This window comes from Balaenoptera musculus, chromosome X (assembly GCF_009873245.2).
Source record: "Balaenoptera musculus isolate JJ_BM4_2016_0621 chromosome X, mBalMus1.pri.v3, whole genome shotgun sequence".
Taxonomy (NCBI): Eukaryota; Metazoa; Chordata; class Mammalia; order Artiodactyla; family Balaenopteridae; genus Balaenoptera; species Balaenoptera musculus.
Window position 1 is genome coordinate 125,252,192 of NC_045806.1, and position 16,466 is coordinate 125,268,657.

The 16,466-nt window shown below is 45.2% G+C and overlaps 1 protein-coding gene and 1 non-coding gene across 2 annotated transcripts; one reads left to right on the forward strand and one right to left on the reverse strand.

Annotated features, from left to right (window-relative positions):
* Positions 1-1,205: 1,205 nt before the first annotated feature.
* LOC118888743 (translationally-controlled tumor protein-like) lies at positions 1,206-1,672 on the reverse strand. The gene has a single exon (XM_036840133.1). It carries the CDS (start codon positions 1,655-1,657, stop codon positions 1,244-1,246), a length of 414 nt encoding a protein of 137 aa, XP_036696028.1. The 5' UTR covers positions 1,658-1,672; the 3' UTR covers positions 1,206-1,243.
* A 14,161-nt stretch (positions 1,673-15,833) lies between these two features.
* On the forward strand, positions 15,834-15,906 carry TRNAK-UUU. The gene has a single exon. It is a non-coding gene; the product is annotated as a tRNA-Lys (tRNA).
* The last annotated feature ends 560 nt before the right edge of the window (positions 15,907-16,466 follow it).

A 16,466-nucleotide genomic window follows, 5' to 3' on the forward strand; every position in this document is an offset into this window, starting at 1 on the left:
ATGACTAAGGCCCGCAAACTCTGCCCTCTAACCAGCCTTGGACGCGCGCACCCGTATCTGTCGGGAATAACTGCAGCCCGTTCTCCACCCAGCAGCCAGAGGGAGCCTCTTAAAAGGTAAATCTAATCACGTTTTTCCTTTGCTTCAAATCCGTCAATCTCATGTTAAGGGCTCTCCATCTCAATCAGAGCAAATCTAAGCTCCTGCCCACGGCCTACAAAGCCCTACATGAGCTGGCCTGAGCCTGCTGTACTGCTCCGTGCCTCCAGATTTTCCTACACGTTGCCCCTGTCGGCAGTGACCTTCCTGCCGTTCTGGCTGGCTCCACTTTACCCCTCAGGCCTTACTAGAACGTACTGCCGCTCCCAGCCCAGGAAGGGTTAAGGGCCCATTCTTTCTACTCCCAAGGCCTCTGCGCTGGACTCTACCTCACTTCCGGCTTGCTGCTTTGAAATTTGCTGTCTCCTTCCACTGGTCCCCTGGTTCTCAACCCTAGTGACACGATAGGATCATCAGGGAAGCCTTCTTTCTTTTTAAATTGAGGTAAATTTCACACTTTTCAAGTATACAATTCAGTGGCATTTAGTACATTCACAATATTGCATGACAATCACCTCTATTTACAATACTTCCAGAATATTTCCATCATCCCCAAAGGAAACCCCAAACCCATTAGCACTCGCTCCCTAGTTCCCCTCCCCCAACCCCTGGCAACCATGAATCTCCTTTCTGTCTCTGTGGATTTGCCTATTCTGGACAATTCATACAAATAAATCACATAATATGCGACATTTTGCGTCTGGCTCCTTTCACTCAGCATAATGTTTTCTCGGCTTATCCATGCTGCAGCGTGTATTAGAATCTCGTTCCTTTTTATGGCTGAATAATATTCCATTGTATGGATGCACCACATTTTTTTTTTGACTTTAAATGCATTTTATTTTTAGACAACCTACATGACAAGTTTTTTTTTTTTCTCAAAAACAATGCCTCCGCTCCAAACAAATCAACATCAAAATGAAGAGGCCAAGAGGACATCAGTCCCATTTGTCTAAGTCCTGGTGTTGTGTGGATGAAAGGCAGCAGACAGCCAGTTATGACGAGCAGGTGATAGATCCAAAGGAACAGCCAAATCTGTTGACATTTTTCCATTTCTAAACCATCCTTCAAGGAAATCATACACGGGGTCACACCATCCCCACTGTAGTCCAGCAGAGCAGCCACGCCATCTGGATTCATGTTTTCACCAATAAAGAACTGATCGTTTTTTGAAATTAGCAAGGATGTGCTTGATTTGTTCTGCAGCCCCTGTCATAAAAGGTTTTACTCTTTCTGGTCTCTGTTCTTCAAGCTTCCCTTTGATTGACTTCATGTAATCTTTGATGTACTTCTTGTAGGCTTCTTTTGTGAAGCTGGTTTCCTGCAAGTGATGGTTCATGACAATATCCACACCAGTGATTACTGTGCTTTCGGTACCTTCTCCCTCGGGGCCTTCAGCGGAGGCATTTCCACCAATGAACGAGTCATCAATGTTACCCCCTGTCCTACGGACCATCTTCCCCTCCACCCCCAGACACAGGCCATCCTCGACCTCCCGGATCTTGTAGATGTCAGAGAACATCTCCTCATGGCTGATGAGGTCCCGGTGGATGATCATGATGGCGACTGGACGGAGATGACAGCGGTGCTAGCTTAGTAGGAGCCCGGAGCTCAGAGCGAGCGCGATGCAGCCGGAGCGGTGCTCGGGGGGAGGGGGGAGAGGGCGGAAAAAGGGATGCACCACATTTTGTTTATCCAGTCATCAATAGATGGATATTGGGTTATTTCCAGTTGGGGGCTATTATGAGCGATGCTGCCATGAACATGTATGTAAAAGTTTTGTGTGGGTGTATGTTTTCATTTCTCTTGGGTCTATACTGAATTGCTAGGTATCAGGGAAGCTTTTAAAATTATCCCCTGCCAGGCACCACTCTGAGATTTTGATGTGCTTGGCCAGGGTGGGGTAAGGCACTCGTGTTTTTCTAAAGCCTCCCCTGGTGATTCTAATACACAGCAAAGGCTGAGAATCACTGACTGAGACCATGACCGGCCAAACTAGGGCCCCGGGGCCAAGGGTCGCCTACTGCCTGTGTTCACATGGGCTGCCAGCTAAGAATGCTTGAGAAAAATAAAAAAGAAGAATATTTTGTGACTCGTGCAATGATGCAACATTCAACTTTCCATGTCTATAAGTAAAGTTTTATTGGCACATAGTGACACCCATTCATTTACCTATTGTCTATAACTGCTTTTGTTATAGACAAGGGCAGAGTTAAGTAGTTGTGACAGAGACCGTGTGGCCCACCAAGCTGAAAATATTTACTATCTTGTCTTTTACAGAAAAAGTTTGCTTTCATCCATTCACAGTCCTCTCATACTTGGTCTTTCAGCAGCGGTCGGCACCGTTGATCACCCTACTGCTTGAGATACCTTCTTCACTTGACAGCTGGAAACCCGCTCTCTCCTGGAGCTGCCTCTCTGGAGCTTGGGGAAGCCCCATGGGGGTGGATCCGGGTGCCCAGTGTTTGGGAGCTGGGCCACTTCCACCCCTCATATGGGTGCTGGTGGGGGTGTGTGTGAGGGTGAGGGGAAGGTGTTAGGAGATCACTCGGAGGCTTTGGGCAGCTCACTCTCCTTCTGGGTTGGACAAGACTGTCTCTGAGGTCCCTTGCAGTTCTGAGTTCTCTGGTGGTCATAGTGCCAAGCACTGTCACCTGCATCACCTTGTCGAGTTCTCCCAGCAACCCAATGAGGAGGGCGCCATTTCTATCATTATCACAGTTTTACAGAAGACAAAACAAATCTTCAGAGAGGAAAAGTGACTTTGGCCAGGTTGCCCAGCAAGTCTGTGGCCTTCAAACTCAAGTCCAGCCCACCTCACCCTGTCTAGCAAGATGGATGTACCAAGTGCCTATTGTTTAAGCTGATGAGATCTCAGAGAACTTGGGGTTGCTGGGGAGGGCACACTGGCAGGTGGTGGCTGGGTTGGCTCTATGTTGTGGATGTGGGCAGCTGTGAGTGGGACCCAAGATGAGAGGAATAAATTCTTGAGAGGCCTTGGGCAATGCGCCCAACACCGTGATATGTACTTGACTAGGATCATATTTACTAATTTAAATACTCCGTGAGGGAGGATTAGTTTTTCTGTGGCTGCTGTAATGAATTACCACAAACTCTGGTAATTTGGTAAAACAACACAAATTTCTTCTCTCCCAGTTCTGGTGGTGAGAAGTTCAAAGTCAAGGGGTAGACTCCTTCCTTGCCTCTTCCAGCTTCTGGATGCTGTCAGGCAATCTTTGCTGTTTCTTCACTTGTAGGTGCATCACTCCAATCTCTGCCTCTGTCTTTGCATAGCCTTCTTACAAAGACACCGGTCCTTGCATTTAGGGCTCACACTAAATCCAGTATGAGTGCATCTGGAGATCCTTAGCTAAATTACATTTGCAAAGACCATATTTCCAAATAAGATTGCATTCTGAGGTTCCTGGTGGATATGAATTTGGGGGGACACAATTCAACTCACTACAGGGGGAAATATTATTCTCAGTCTACAGTTGAGAAAGCTGAAGCCCACTCTCACGACATGAGAGCAGTTACCCCCTTAGCTAGCTCCTTAGTGACTTAGGAACCAATGCCCAGTCCTGTATTATTTTAATGCCTCAGTTCTCATAGACAGGAAAAAAAAGATATACAAAAAACCCAAATCACCTTTACCTTACATTGTATACAAATAATACCTCAAATTAGATCAAAGACCTAGACTTGAGAACTAAAAACTATAAAACTCTTAGAAGAAAACATTGGTCAAATTCTTCATGATGTTGGATTTAGAAATGACTTTATGACTCTGACACCAAAAGCACAGGTATCAAAAGAATAAAGATAAGTTGGACTTCATCAAAATTAAAAACTTTTGTGCGTCAAAGGACACTATCAACAGAGTGAAAAGGCAACAACCTACAGAATGGAGAAAATATTTGCAAATTGTATATCTGACAAATGATTAATATAAAGAACTCCTGCAGCTCAAGAACAAAAAAAACAAGCAACCAAATTAAAAAATGGGCAAAGGCCTTGGAAAGACAGTTCTCCAAAGAAGATATACAAAGCCAATTAGTACATGAAAAGATGCTCAACACTACTGCTATTAGGGAAATGCAAGTCCAAACCACAATGAGATACCACTTCACACCTACTAGGATGACTATAATTTTTTTTAAAAACTGAAAATAATAAATGTAGACAAAGGTATGGAACACTAGTACATTGCTGGTGGGAATGCAAAATGGTGTAGCCATTATGGAAAACGGTCTGGCAGTTCCTCCAAAAAATCAAACATAGAATTACCATATGATCCAGCAATTCCATACAGATAGATATAGATAGATAGATATAGATATAGATATATCCTGAAGAATTGAAAGCAAAGACTCAGTTACTTGTGTATCCATGATTATAGCAGCATTATTCACAATAGCCAAGAGGTGGAAAAAAACCCAAGTGTCCATTGACTGATGAATGGATAAACAAAATGCGATCTATACTCACAATGGAATACTATTCAGCCAAAAAAGGAACAAAGTTCCTACACCTGAAACTAACACAACATTGTAAATCAACTGCACTTCGATAAAAATAAAAAGGAACAAAATTTTGATAGATGCTACAACATGGATGGACCTTGGAGAGTTATGCTTAGCAAAATAAACCAGATACAGAAGGACAAATATTGTATGATTCCACTTACAGGAAGTATCTAGCTGGAAAAGACTAATTTATAGAGACAGAACATAGAATAGAGGTTACCATGAGTTGGGGGTTGGGGGAAAGGGAAGTTATTATTTAATGGGTAGAGTTTATGTTGGAGATGATGAAAAGTTTTGGGTATAAATAGTGGTGATGGTTACACAACATTGTGAATGTAATTAATGTCACTGAATTGTGCATTTACAGATGGTTAAAATGATAAATATTATGTACTATATTTTACCACAATTTTTTTCTTCAAAAAAAAAAACTGTTTAAAAAGAAAACAAACCATATGAGCTTCAAGGAAGCATTTTGGAAGAGAAAACACAAGGCTCCCCGAATGCATGACAGCCAGCTGGGCACAGTTCCTGCCGCCTCGCCTTGCCTCCCGTGAATGTTCCCCGAAGCTGGTTCTTTCCCTGGGGTTTCACCCTTTTTTTTCTGCTTAGGCAGAGTCCTAGGAGAAAGAGGTTTTCATGTACCTGTATCTCCTTCTTTTATTCTCATCACTCTTTATCGTCCTCTACATCCCGCCCACTTGTGATCACAAATACCCACTTCCTGTCACTTCTCTTTGGTCCCCTGCCCCAGTCTGACAGAGCCCTGAGAGTGACATTTGCCGTCTTGCTGCTCCACGCGCTCTGGCTGCTGGTGAGTGGTGGCTTGTCTTTGAGAGCGTCCACCACCCCAATCATCTCCTCCTTTGGATGTAACGTTCCCCTGCTTCCCTGTTGCTTATGTGATCAAGCTGCATGCCTTGACCTGGCATTCAATTCCCAGCCTGCCCCACCTTAGTGCATCTGGCTCAACAGGTGACCTCACCGTCTCCTGAAGAGGCTTCATGGCTCCCTGCCTCCTTGCCTTTTCTTATGAGGTTTCTGTTGCCCATCATGCCTTCCCTTAGCCCCTCTATCTTGATATCCAAACGCTAATGTCCCCTAAGCGCAAGGTCAACATAAACCTCTTTCTCGAAGCCTTGGGAGGTCAAATATTATCTATTTAACAAGGAATCATTTGTTACTGCCTTGGGTGGGCATTTCCATCTTTTGTTATTTTCAAATATACCCTGATGTTGATTTTATCTATCGAGAAAGCTTGTGGAAGCCAAGGACACATCTTATTTCGTGTTTCTCTCTGGGAGCCCTGCATTTCATTGACATGAAATGAACATTGTTTCCACGCAGGCTTGGTGGAGAGGAGGGTACCTCTAAATATTTGGTGCTCCTGGCACTTTGGTCCCTCCTTCCTGTGCCAGCTTCACACTTTCCATCAGACTCCAGCAGGGGGTTGGGACCTGGGCTCAGAACATAGGGAGGTCAGTAGTCCCCCCCCCTTCATCGGTGGGAATTTTCCTTTAGAAACTCTGACCTTTGAATTTTTCCAAGACTATCTTTCTGTGGCGAAAAACAGTGAAAGAACTGAGTGAAAGTACCCCACTCAGACGCCTTACTGTGTCTCCTGGGACTGCTTCCTCCTCACTGCCACTGCTGTCTCTGCCATGGTTCCAGCTGTCACCATCTTGCATCAGAATTGTTGGACCAGCTGCACCCTGGTCCCTCTGACTCCAGCGCTGCCCCCATGAACTGATGCTCCACACGGCAGTCAGGATGGCTGTCCTAAAACAGATTTCTTCCTTTTACTCCCCAGCTGACAAATGGCAATTTGTCTCCGAGAAAAAACCAAGATCCTGAGACTGGGGTTCCAGGCACTCTGACCATCTGACCCCCAAGATGCAGCCCCTGTCATAACTCCTATGATTCTGATACTTCACTTATGTCACAATTTGTTTATTTCTAAAATGAAATGGACATATCAATGCCTCTGGTGCTCAGTCCAGGCAAGTCTCCCCTCCTGGAATGTCTGACCATCTGAGACAGATTCTGAAAGGTTCACCTCCTCTCTAAGCTCTATTTCCTCAGCTCTCCTCCCACTTTGGGGCTTTGCTACAGTACGAAGCCAATAAATAGTCTCTGAAGAAAGCAATTAGGCCACAATGAGATCCCACTTCATACCCACTAGGGAGACTATAATGAAAAGGCAGATAATGACAAGTGTCGTTGAGGGTATGAAGAAATTGGAAACATCCTACGTTGCAGCTGGGAACATTGTCTTAGTTCAGGCTGCTATAACAGAATATCATAGACTGGGTGGCTTATAAAAACAGACATTTATTTTTCACAGTTCTGAAGGCTGGGAAGTCCAAGATCAAGGCACCAGCAGATCTGATGTCTGGTGAGAGCCTGTTTTATAAAGGGCTGTCTTCTCACTGTGTCTTCACATGGCAGAAGGGACAAGGGATCTCTCTGGGGTCTCTTTTATAAGGACACTAATTCCATTCATGAGGATTCTGCCCTCATGACTTAATCACCTCTAAAGGCCCCACCTCCAAATACGGTCCCATTGAGGGTTAGGATTTCAACATGTGAATTTGGTGGGGGACACATTCAGTCTACGACATATGTAAAATGTTGCTGACGCTATGGAAAACTATTTGGGAGATCCCCATCAAGTTAAACGTAGACTTACTATATGACCCAGCAATTCTACTCCTAGGTATATACCCAAGAAAAATTAAAACGTATGTCCATGCAAACCTTGGACATGAGTGTTCATAGCAGCATTATGCATAATAGCCAAAGTGGAAACAGCTCAAATGTCCATCAGTTGATGAATAAAGAAACAAAATGTAGTGTAGTCATACAATAGAATACCGTTAAGCAATAAAAAAGAATGAAGTATGGGTACATGCTACAACATGGATGAGCCTTCAAAATATTATGCTAAGTGAAAAAAGCCAGACCAAAAAGACCACATATTATATGATTCCATATATATGAAATGTCCAGAATAGGCAAATCGATAGAGACAAAAAGATGAGCGGTTGTCAGAGGCTGGGGGTGGGGTGGAGGTGGGAGGTGACGGCACCGAGGGGCAGGGTTTCCTTTGGGTGTGATGAAAATGTTGTGGAATTAGATAGTGCTGATGGTTGCACAACTTTGTGCATATACTAAAAACCACTGAACTGTACACTTTAAAGGAGGAAATTATACAGTGTGTGCATTATATATCAATAAAGCTGTTAAAAAAAATAAAGAAACCACTTGGCAAGTGTATATTGAACAGTTACTCCATGCCCAACACTGAGCAAGTATTTTCCAGGCATTAAGTCCCTAATTCTCATCAAAATCCTATGAGATAGGGGCTTCGCTGGTGGTGCAGTAGTTAAGGATCCACCTGCCAATGCAGGGGACAGGGGTTTGAGCCCTGGTCCGGGAAGATCCCACATGCCGTGGAGCAGCTAAGCCCATGCGCCATAACTACTGAGCCTGCGCTCTAGAGCCCGCGTGCCACAATTACTGAAGCCCGTGCACCTAGAGCCCGTGCTCCACAACAAGAGAAGCTACCACAATAAGAGGCCTGCGCACCGCAATGAAGACCCCAGGCAGCCAATAAATAAATAAATAAATTCTTTAAAAAAAAGAAAATCCTATGAGATAGTGTTATAGACTGAATGAATCACTGCTAACTTCATATGTTGAAGCCCTAATCCCCAATGTCATGGTATTACGACTTGGGACCCTTTTGGGGTAATTAGATTTAAAGGAGGTATGAGGGTGGAGCCCCATGATGGGATTAGTGCCCTTTTGAGAAGAAACACTGCAGCTCTCTCTCTCTCTTCCATGTGAGGGCACAGCAATAAGCCAGCCGTCTGCAAACCAGGAAGAGAGCTCTCACCAGAAAGTGAACATTGCCAGAACCTTGATCTTGGACTTTCCTGCCTCCAGAACTGTGAGAAATAAATATGTGTTGTTTAAGCCACAAAGTCTTTGGTATTTTGTTATAGCAGCTCAAGCTGACTAAGACAGGTAGGTACCATGTTTATATCCATTTTACTGCTGAAGAAACTGAGGCACAGTAAAGTAGCTTGCCCAGTGTCACTCAGCCCATAAGGGGCAGCACCAGGATGTGAACCCAGGCAGCCTGGCTTTCAAACTCCTGCACTTGACTGCCTCTCAGGTAGACAAATACGTGCTACTAGGGGTTCATGGTCAGAAAAGGAAGAATTAGTTCCTCCTTTGCACTCCAGAAGAGGGATTCAAGGGGTTCCCAACCCTTAAAAGTTGCTTGTCCCAGAGGGTTCTGGCAGAATAAGCCCCCAGATCCTGTTTACAAAGAGATATGCTTCTGCTGCCCTCCATCCATCCTCAGCCTTGAAATTTGAGCCAGTAGACCAAGCCAAGCCAGCAGGGGTGCTGGTCATCCCAGGGGACGTGCTCTGGAGGGCCAGGAGAGAGCCAGGGTGAGCATTACTGGCCTTCGGCTTTCCTGATGTCAAGGGCTGGGCCTCGGCCTCTGTATGTGCTGGACCTTGCATCATGGACCAGAGGCATAAGGAAAGGGGGTCCTGAAGCCGATATTGGGGCCTGGCACAGCTTGCTGCTAGTGGGAGATGAAAGGCACGGGGTCACTCAGTGTATAGAGGATGGCATTCAGCCGGAGAGGTAAAGGTAGAAAGCGTGGACTCTGCAGCCAGCCAACTCTGGCTTCCAGCTGTGGTTCTGCCACTTACTAGCACATACTGTGTGACCTGGGGCAAGTCACCTTGCCTTTTTGGACGTCAGTGTCAGGATATATGAAATAGAGAGGAAACACATTCACACGCATGCAAAGTGCACAGAACAGTGCCTGGCACAGCGTATGCTCCCAACAGTAGTAGCTTTTTGTTTTAACTATTATTATTTTGGCTAATCAGATGGGAAGGGAAGGAGACACAGTAAGAGATACATCTGGGTTATAGATGCTCCCTGAATCACCACAGAAATAGTTTGACATCTTTTTTCCATATATCCTCTTGACGGGCCACATTCTGGTCTAGAGGGAGGCAGGTGACAGTCTGACGGTCACAGTGCCTGGCCGCCTGCCCTGTTCTGGCTCCCAGTAACCTCGCTGAGAGATGTTAACAAGCTGGATTTACCTCAGGAACCAGTGATCAGGATGTCAAAGGGAACTCAGGATGCTCATCCGAGCAATCATCTTGGGGAGTGTTTAAGCAAGAGAAAAAGATGACTTTAAGGGATGAAAGGGAGAAGAGTGATGACGGAGAATCCTGGGAGGAGTCATGAAGGATTTGATCTGTTCCGTGTGTCCTCTACTTTTGGAAACAAGGATAAAGGGGACAAGCTATGGGACGATGGATTCTGGAACCTTCTAAGAGGCAGAACAACCTCAAGATGGAAGAGCCAGCTGGCCTCCTGGGGATGCTTAGGTCTGGTTCTCTGGTCCCCCTTGGATGCCTCTTCTAACCTGGAGACCCTGTGAATCACTCCCCTCCCCCACCAGGTTTGGGCCAGGACAAAAGTGAAGGGCTGGTTTCCAGAACCGCTAGAGCAAAGCAAACAGAGGGTTTGGCAGGTCCTTTGTTTAGTCTAAGCCCGAATTTGAGACACACCTTTGAGACTCTGCCACGTGCCGCCTGTGGCCAAGCTGAATGTAAGCTGCTTTTCCTGCCCTCCATCCCCCCGCCGCCTTTCTGCTCTTGCCCTGTGAGCCCAAGCTGAGGGAGCAAGGCTGGGATGGAGCTTCTGCCAGGAGCTTTTACTTGTCATCTTGTCTTTAGATACAGGATGAGTGGGTGAAGGGGAGAGCATATGTACGGAAATAATTCCTGGGATCTTATCTAGATCAAGGCCAGTGTCTAGCTGCTAGCCCGGTCCATCCTTTCCGGAGAACTCCACTCTAAAGTGCATTTCTCAATGCGCCCCTTCGTCTCTTGAAAATGAAATCCTGGCGTTTAAATGTGATCCATGTCTTTTACAAAGTTCTTCGTTCAGATTGGTGTTGAAAGGTACATGGGATGCTTTCCGAACACAGCCCAGTAGTGAAGAAGGTGCCTTCCTTCAGTGTCACCTAGTTCAGCAGCTCCTCATTTACAGATGAAGAGACGGAGGCCTAGAGAGGGGAAGCGACTTGTCCACGGTCACACGGTGAGGCATCGGCAATGTAAACCAGGCCTCCTGCCTTCATGTGGAGTTGTGGGTGGCATGGCTTCCTGCGCTGTGGCTTGTGGCGGCTCAGCAGCACCCTGGTGGCCACACCTGCCTCCCCGATCTCCCAGCTCTAAGGCCTTTCATTTGTACCAGCTTCTTCTGCCAAGTTTAGCTCAAGCAGAATCGTTTCTAACCAGCAGCAGGGTTTTCACTTGTAAATAAACCACAGAAGAGACCAGCTACTGACCCGACAGAGGAACAACTCGACTCTCTCGAATGGGGCCCAGCGTTTGAAGGGGTGATCATCGTTGATTTAAATGTTAGTAAGTTAACACTTGTAATTTACAAGTCATGCTGTTTCTCTTAGTGCCGTTTCTTGTGGACAGTTTGGAAGTGCAAACGATACTACCCTTTATCAGAGGATTTGTGCCTATTTTGGGTTTGGCTTGCCCATCTGCTCAGAGAGAGAGAGAAGTGTGGAAAGTGTGCGGAGTCTAATTCTGCTGTGCCCCACGATGAGCCCATGTGCGGCGTCTACTTGCGCTCCATGAATCAAGTGCTATTCATGGGCACTGAACAGAATGAACCAAGTCAAACCATTTAGCTTGCTAGCCATTCGTTAAATCCCACTCCCCACTTGCAACGCACAAGCTCAAGGCCTGTTTCAAAGGGTAAGTTTTGTAAACATGAAGAAATTGTCACAGGTTGTACTTGGAAAGAGTTCAGCTGATGTTGAACTACCCTGACCTGTAGGTAGTATGTCTTCAAGGAGATTCACTTGAATGGATTTAGGTTGAGGAACAGTCAATAACAAAAGAGTTACTCCTGCATTCAATGTGGACACATTCTCACCACATAGGGAATCTGTGGGGCAGCCCTTTCACAGGTTGATCTTAGATTATGGTCTAGGAGGTCTGCAGGTAAAGGTTTTCTAGTCTAAAGCAATGATTTAAAAAGATAATAGCCAAAGTCAACTCCAGATTTACTAGTTGATGCCCCGCCCCTGTCCTCCCCCACCCCTGAAATCTGATTTGGGGGTCATTTCATGGCTCAAGAGCGGAGCTAAGATGCAAACTAGTCAATTTTGTAACACAATAACAGCCCCAGTAGCAGGTTGCCAAGGGGAGGGAAAGGGAAGTAGGAGCTAAAAAAGGAAATTCTTGCAATTACCTTTGTTTTTCTGTTTTCTAGGCTGTCTGTATCCTCCATCAGCATAGAAATCCAGAGTTGAGGCACTGTATTCTACTGCAAGGTGCATCTTGATAAACCTAGAGTTACCATCTGACCCAGAAATTCCATTCCTAGGTATCTACGCAAGAGGAATGAAAACATCTGTCCACACAAAGACGTGTACACGGGTGTTCACAGCAGCATTATTCATAATAGCCAAAGTGGAAACAAATCAAATGTCTATCAATTGATGAATAGATAAACGAAATGTGGTCTATCCAGAGAATGGAATATTATTCAGCCATAAAAAAGAATGAAGTACTGATACATGCTGCAACATGGATGAACCTTGAAAACATTATGCCAAGAGAAATAAGCCAATCACAGAAGGTCACATGTTGCATGAAACTGTTTCTATGAAGTGTCCAAAATGGGCAAACCCATAGAGACAAAAAGTAGAGGGAAGGGGAGGGATGAACAAGGACTGCATAATAAGGGTGGGATTTCTTTTTGGAGTGATGAAAATGTTCTAAAATTGATTATGATGGTGATTTCACAACTCTGCAAATGTACTGAAAGCCAGTGATATAGTACACTCTAAAATGGCTAAAGTGGTAAATTTTGTCTTTAAAATTTTGTTTTATTGTGGCAAAATACACATAACATAAAATGTAGCCATTTTAAGTGTATGGATTCAATGGTGTTAATTACGTTTACACTGGTATTCAACCTTCACCACTAGTCGCCTCCAGAACTTCTTTGTCATCCCAAATTGAAACTCCATACCCATCAAATAATAACTCCCTATGACCTCCTCCCTCCAGCCCTTGGTCATCTCCATCCTCCTTTCTGTCTCTATGGGTTTCACTGTTTTAGGTCCCTCATAGAAATGAAATCACAGACTATTTTTCCTTTTGTGTCTGGCTTCTTTCACTGAGCATAATGTTTTCAAGGTTCATCCATGTCGTGGATGAGTGCGTCCATGTTGTAGCATGTGTCAAAAGTTCTAAACTGGTAAATTTTATCTTATGTGAATTTTATCTCAGTAAAAAACATTGAGTCCTGATGGGAGACAAAAGTAGTCCAGGGAGGCAGGTGTAAAGGCTGCAGGTAGTAAAGGGAGGTGTTGGTAGACACGGGGCTGACCCATTTGCAGGGCTTGATCGTGGAATGCCTTGAAGCCAAGTGGGGACGTCGATTTTGGTCTCACAGTCAGCAATGGGGAGCCACTGAAGGACTTCTCAGGTGTGATGTGGGGAGACATGGGCGTGAGCAAGTTCACGCTGGGGCGGTGAGGGGTCAGGGTGTTCATCAGAGAGACCGGTTGGCAGGCTGGCATGCCATTATGCCCTTGCAGAAGTTTAGGTGTTGAGAGTAGGACTTTCCTCGGGGGAATAGATGTGCCCAGCTCTGCTGTGTCTGTAACGGCTCAGTTACATATATGAAGGCTGGAAAGCGCAATGATACATCGACAAGAAAAGCAGGTGGCCTTCTGACGAGAAGCACCAGCTTACAAACAATAATCAGGGGACGTGGGGCTGACTCACCGTTCGGGGATCCACAAGGCCTGGGACTGGTGGTCACTGTTGGCCCCAGGGGTGGAGCAGATCTATAGTCAACTCAGGCCCACCAGGTGGTTGCTCGCTCTTCACACGGGAGTTACAACTGGTGTCATTGTAACTCAGCCCAGCAGAAAGGGAGCCTCCTGAGGGATCCTGGAGTCTCTATCGTTGCTACTTAGGGGAGAAGGTTTGGGTTGGTCAATGTAGATTCTAAACCCACAGGCAGACGTTTTCACCTCCATTTCTGCGGGAGGCTGAATAATGGCCCACAAAAATATCTGAATCCTAACTCTGAGAACCTGTGAACATTACCTTATATGGCAAAAGAAACTTTGCAGACTGTGATTTAATTAAGGGCCCTGGGATGGGGAGATTATCCTGGATTATCCAGCTGGGCTCTAAACATAATCACAAGTGTCCTCGTAAGAGAGGCAGGGGGACATTGCCCACAGAGGCAATGTCACCACTGAAGCAAGATGCTGGCTTTGAAGGTGCAGCTCTAGATGCCGGAAGAGGCAAGCAAACAGATTCTCCCCGAAAACCTCCGGAGGGAGGGTGGCCCAGCCGACACATTGGTTTTGGCCCAGTGAAACTGATTCTGGACTTCTGACTTATGGAAATGTAAGAGAATAAATGTATATTGTTTGAAGCCACTGAGGTGGTGGTAATTTGTTACAGCAGCTGAAGGAAATGAATACAACTCCCATGATGTGATATGCTTCGAGAAGGTGCTGTGGTCACAGAAGTTTGGGATCAGGAGTAGGGCATTCAGTGTCCATTTGCTCCTTGCCAAAGACAGTCTACACTGGTCTGCCTGTGTTCCTTTATGTACAATGCCCTGGCTGCTCTGGAACTTGTTGGAATATTCCATGGAATAATGGGAGGCATGGTAAAGGACCATACTCTTCAGTCCTAGCAGACCAGCTTCCCAGTATACAGAATCCTACTCCCTTAGCCTGGGGTTGTGGGTAGAGCCCGTCCTGCCCAGCTCTGCCATCTGCCCTGCCTGTCAGGGCAGAATATGGTCAAAAAGAGTATTATCCTTTCATTGTCTTAACAAATCTACTCTGCAGGGTAGAGAAATGAACTCCTGATCCAGTGGCTTTTTCCTAAGTATCTCTTGGCTTGTCTAATAACCACCAGGCTTTTATGAGCTTCTACTCTGTGCCCTCAACTATGCTTGGGTTACAGTCTGAACTTTGTTTATTCATTCACCAAGGGCCACGTTCCCTCTAAAGGCTCTAGGTAAGGGTCTGTTCCAGGCCCCTCTCTTAGGTTCTGGTGCCTGCCATCAATCCTTGGTGTTCCTTGGCTTGTAGTTGCATCACTCCAATCTCTGTTTCTGTCTTCATATGGCCTTCTTTATTTTTTATTTTTTGGCCATGCCACACCACGCCACATGTGCAATCTTAGTTCCCCAACCAGGGATCGAACCCAGGCCCCCTGCCTTGGAAGGGCTGAGTCTTAACCACTGGACCATCAAGGAAGTCCCTTCATATGGCCTTCTTACAAGGACACCAGTCACTGGCTTTAGGGCCCACCCTAATCCAGTATGAACTCATCTTAATTTGATTACATCTGCAAAGATCCTATTTCCAAATTAAGTCACCTTGACAGGCACCAGGGATTAGGACACCAACCTATCTTTTGGGGGGATATGATTCAACCCACGATACCTTCTAAACAGTCTTGGCAATGTCTTGCTGCTTTGAGGCAAAGCTGACTGTTCCTCCCATTCAGCATCTGCTGTGTTTCTCTTCTTCCTGCTAGCTACAATACTGGGATAGGAAGCAGCCATCTCTAGGGCCTGGATATCCAAGACTGGCCAGTGGGCTCAATGGACCTTCAAGACTGGCTGACAACAGATGAAGAAATGTGTACAGCTCCACACACCATGGAATAATCAATCTCCTGGCTGGCTTCAATCAAGCAGGCCTAGCTAGGAGGGGCTGTCAGCAATGGTGCGTATTCCCCTGCCCCAAATTTAGATCAAGTGAAACCTGTATAGTGATATTCACAGCAGCACAATTCATAATAGCCAAAGGGTAGAAACAACCCAAATACCCTTTTGTTGGCACGTGCTACAACATGAATGAACGTTGAAAATTTCATGCTAAGGGAAAGAAGTCAGACACAGAAGACCACATACATATTGTATGATTCCATTCATAGGAAAGTCCAGAACTGGAAATCTATAGGGACAGAAAGTAGAGTAGTAGGTGCTTAGGGTTGGGTGGGGGGATGGGCTGCAGGTAAAAGACAGTGATAGCTGAAGGGTACAGGGTTTCTTTTTTAAGGTGATGAAAATGCTCTAAAATCAAGGAATTCCTTGGTGGTCCAGTGGTTAGGACTTGGCACTTTTACTGCCGAGGTCCCGGGTTCAATCCCTGGTCAGGGAGCTAAGATCCCGCAAGCCACTGGGCGTGGCCAAAAAAAAAAAAGAAAAAGAAAAAGCTCGAAAATTGACTGTGGTGTTTGTTGCACAACTCTGTGAATATACTAAAAACCATTGAATTGAACACTTTAAATAGGTGGATTGTATGATATGTGAATTACATCTCAATAAAGCTGCTTAAAAACATACGTTACAAATTCTTGCTATCTGTACATAGTATGTACTACATATATATTACATTGTTCCCATTCAGTTATGCTTACATGAAGGTCTCAAACTCAACTTTCTTGTCATTACATGGTTGTTTTCTTTAATTAATTTGGGTTTATTTTAAAATTATCACTTGGATTCAGTCGACATGCAACAAAGAAATCTAATTTTACTAAATCACCTACACTTAGTTCTTTAAGATAATTGGTATTTACCTGCACTATGTTCTGTTCTATAGTATTAAGGCTGGCCTTTAGCTTAGTGAGTGCTTTAGTTTCTTATTGCTGCTGTAGCAAATTCCCACAAACATAGTGACTTCAAAGGACAAAAATTTATTATCTTGGAGTTCCGGAT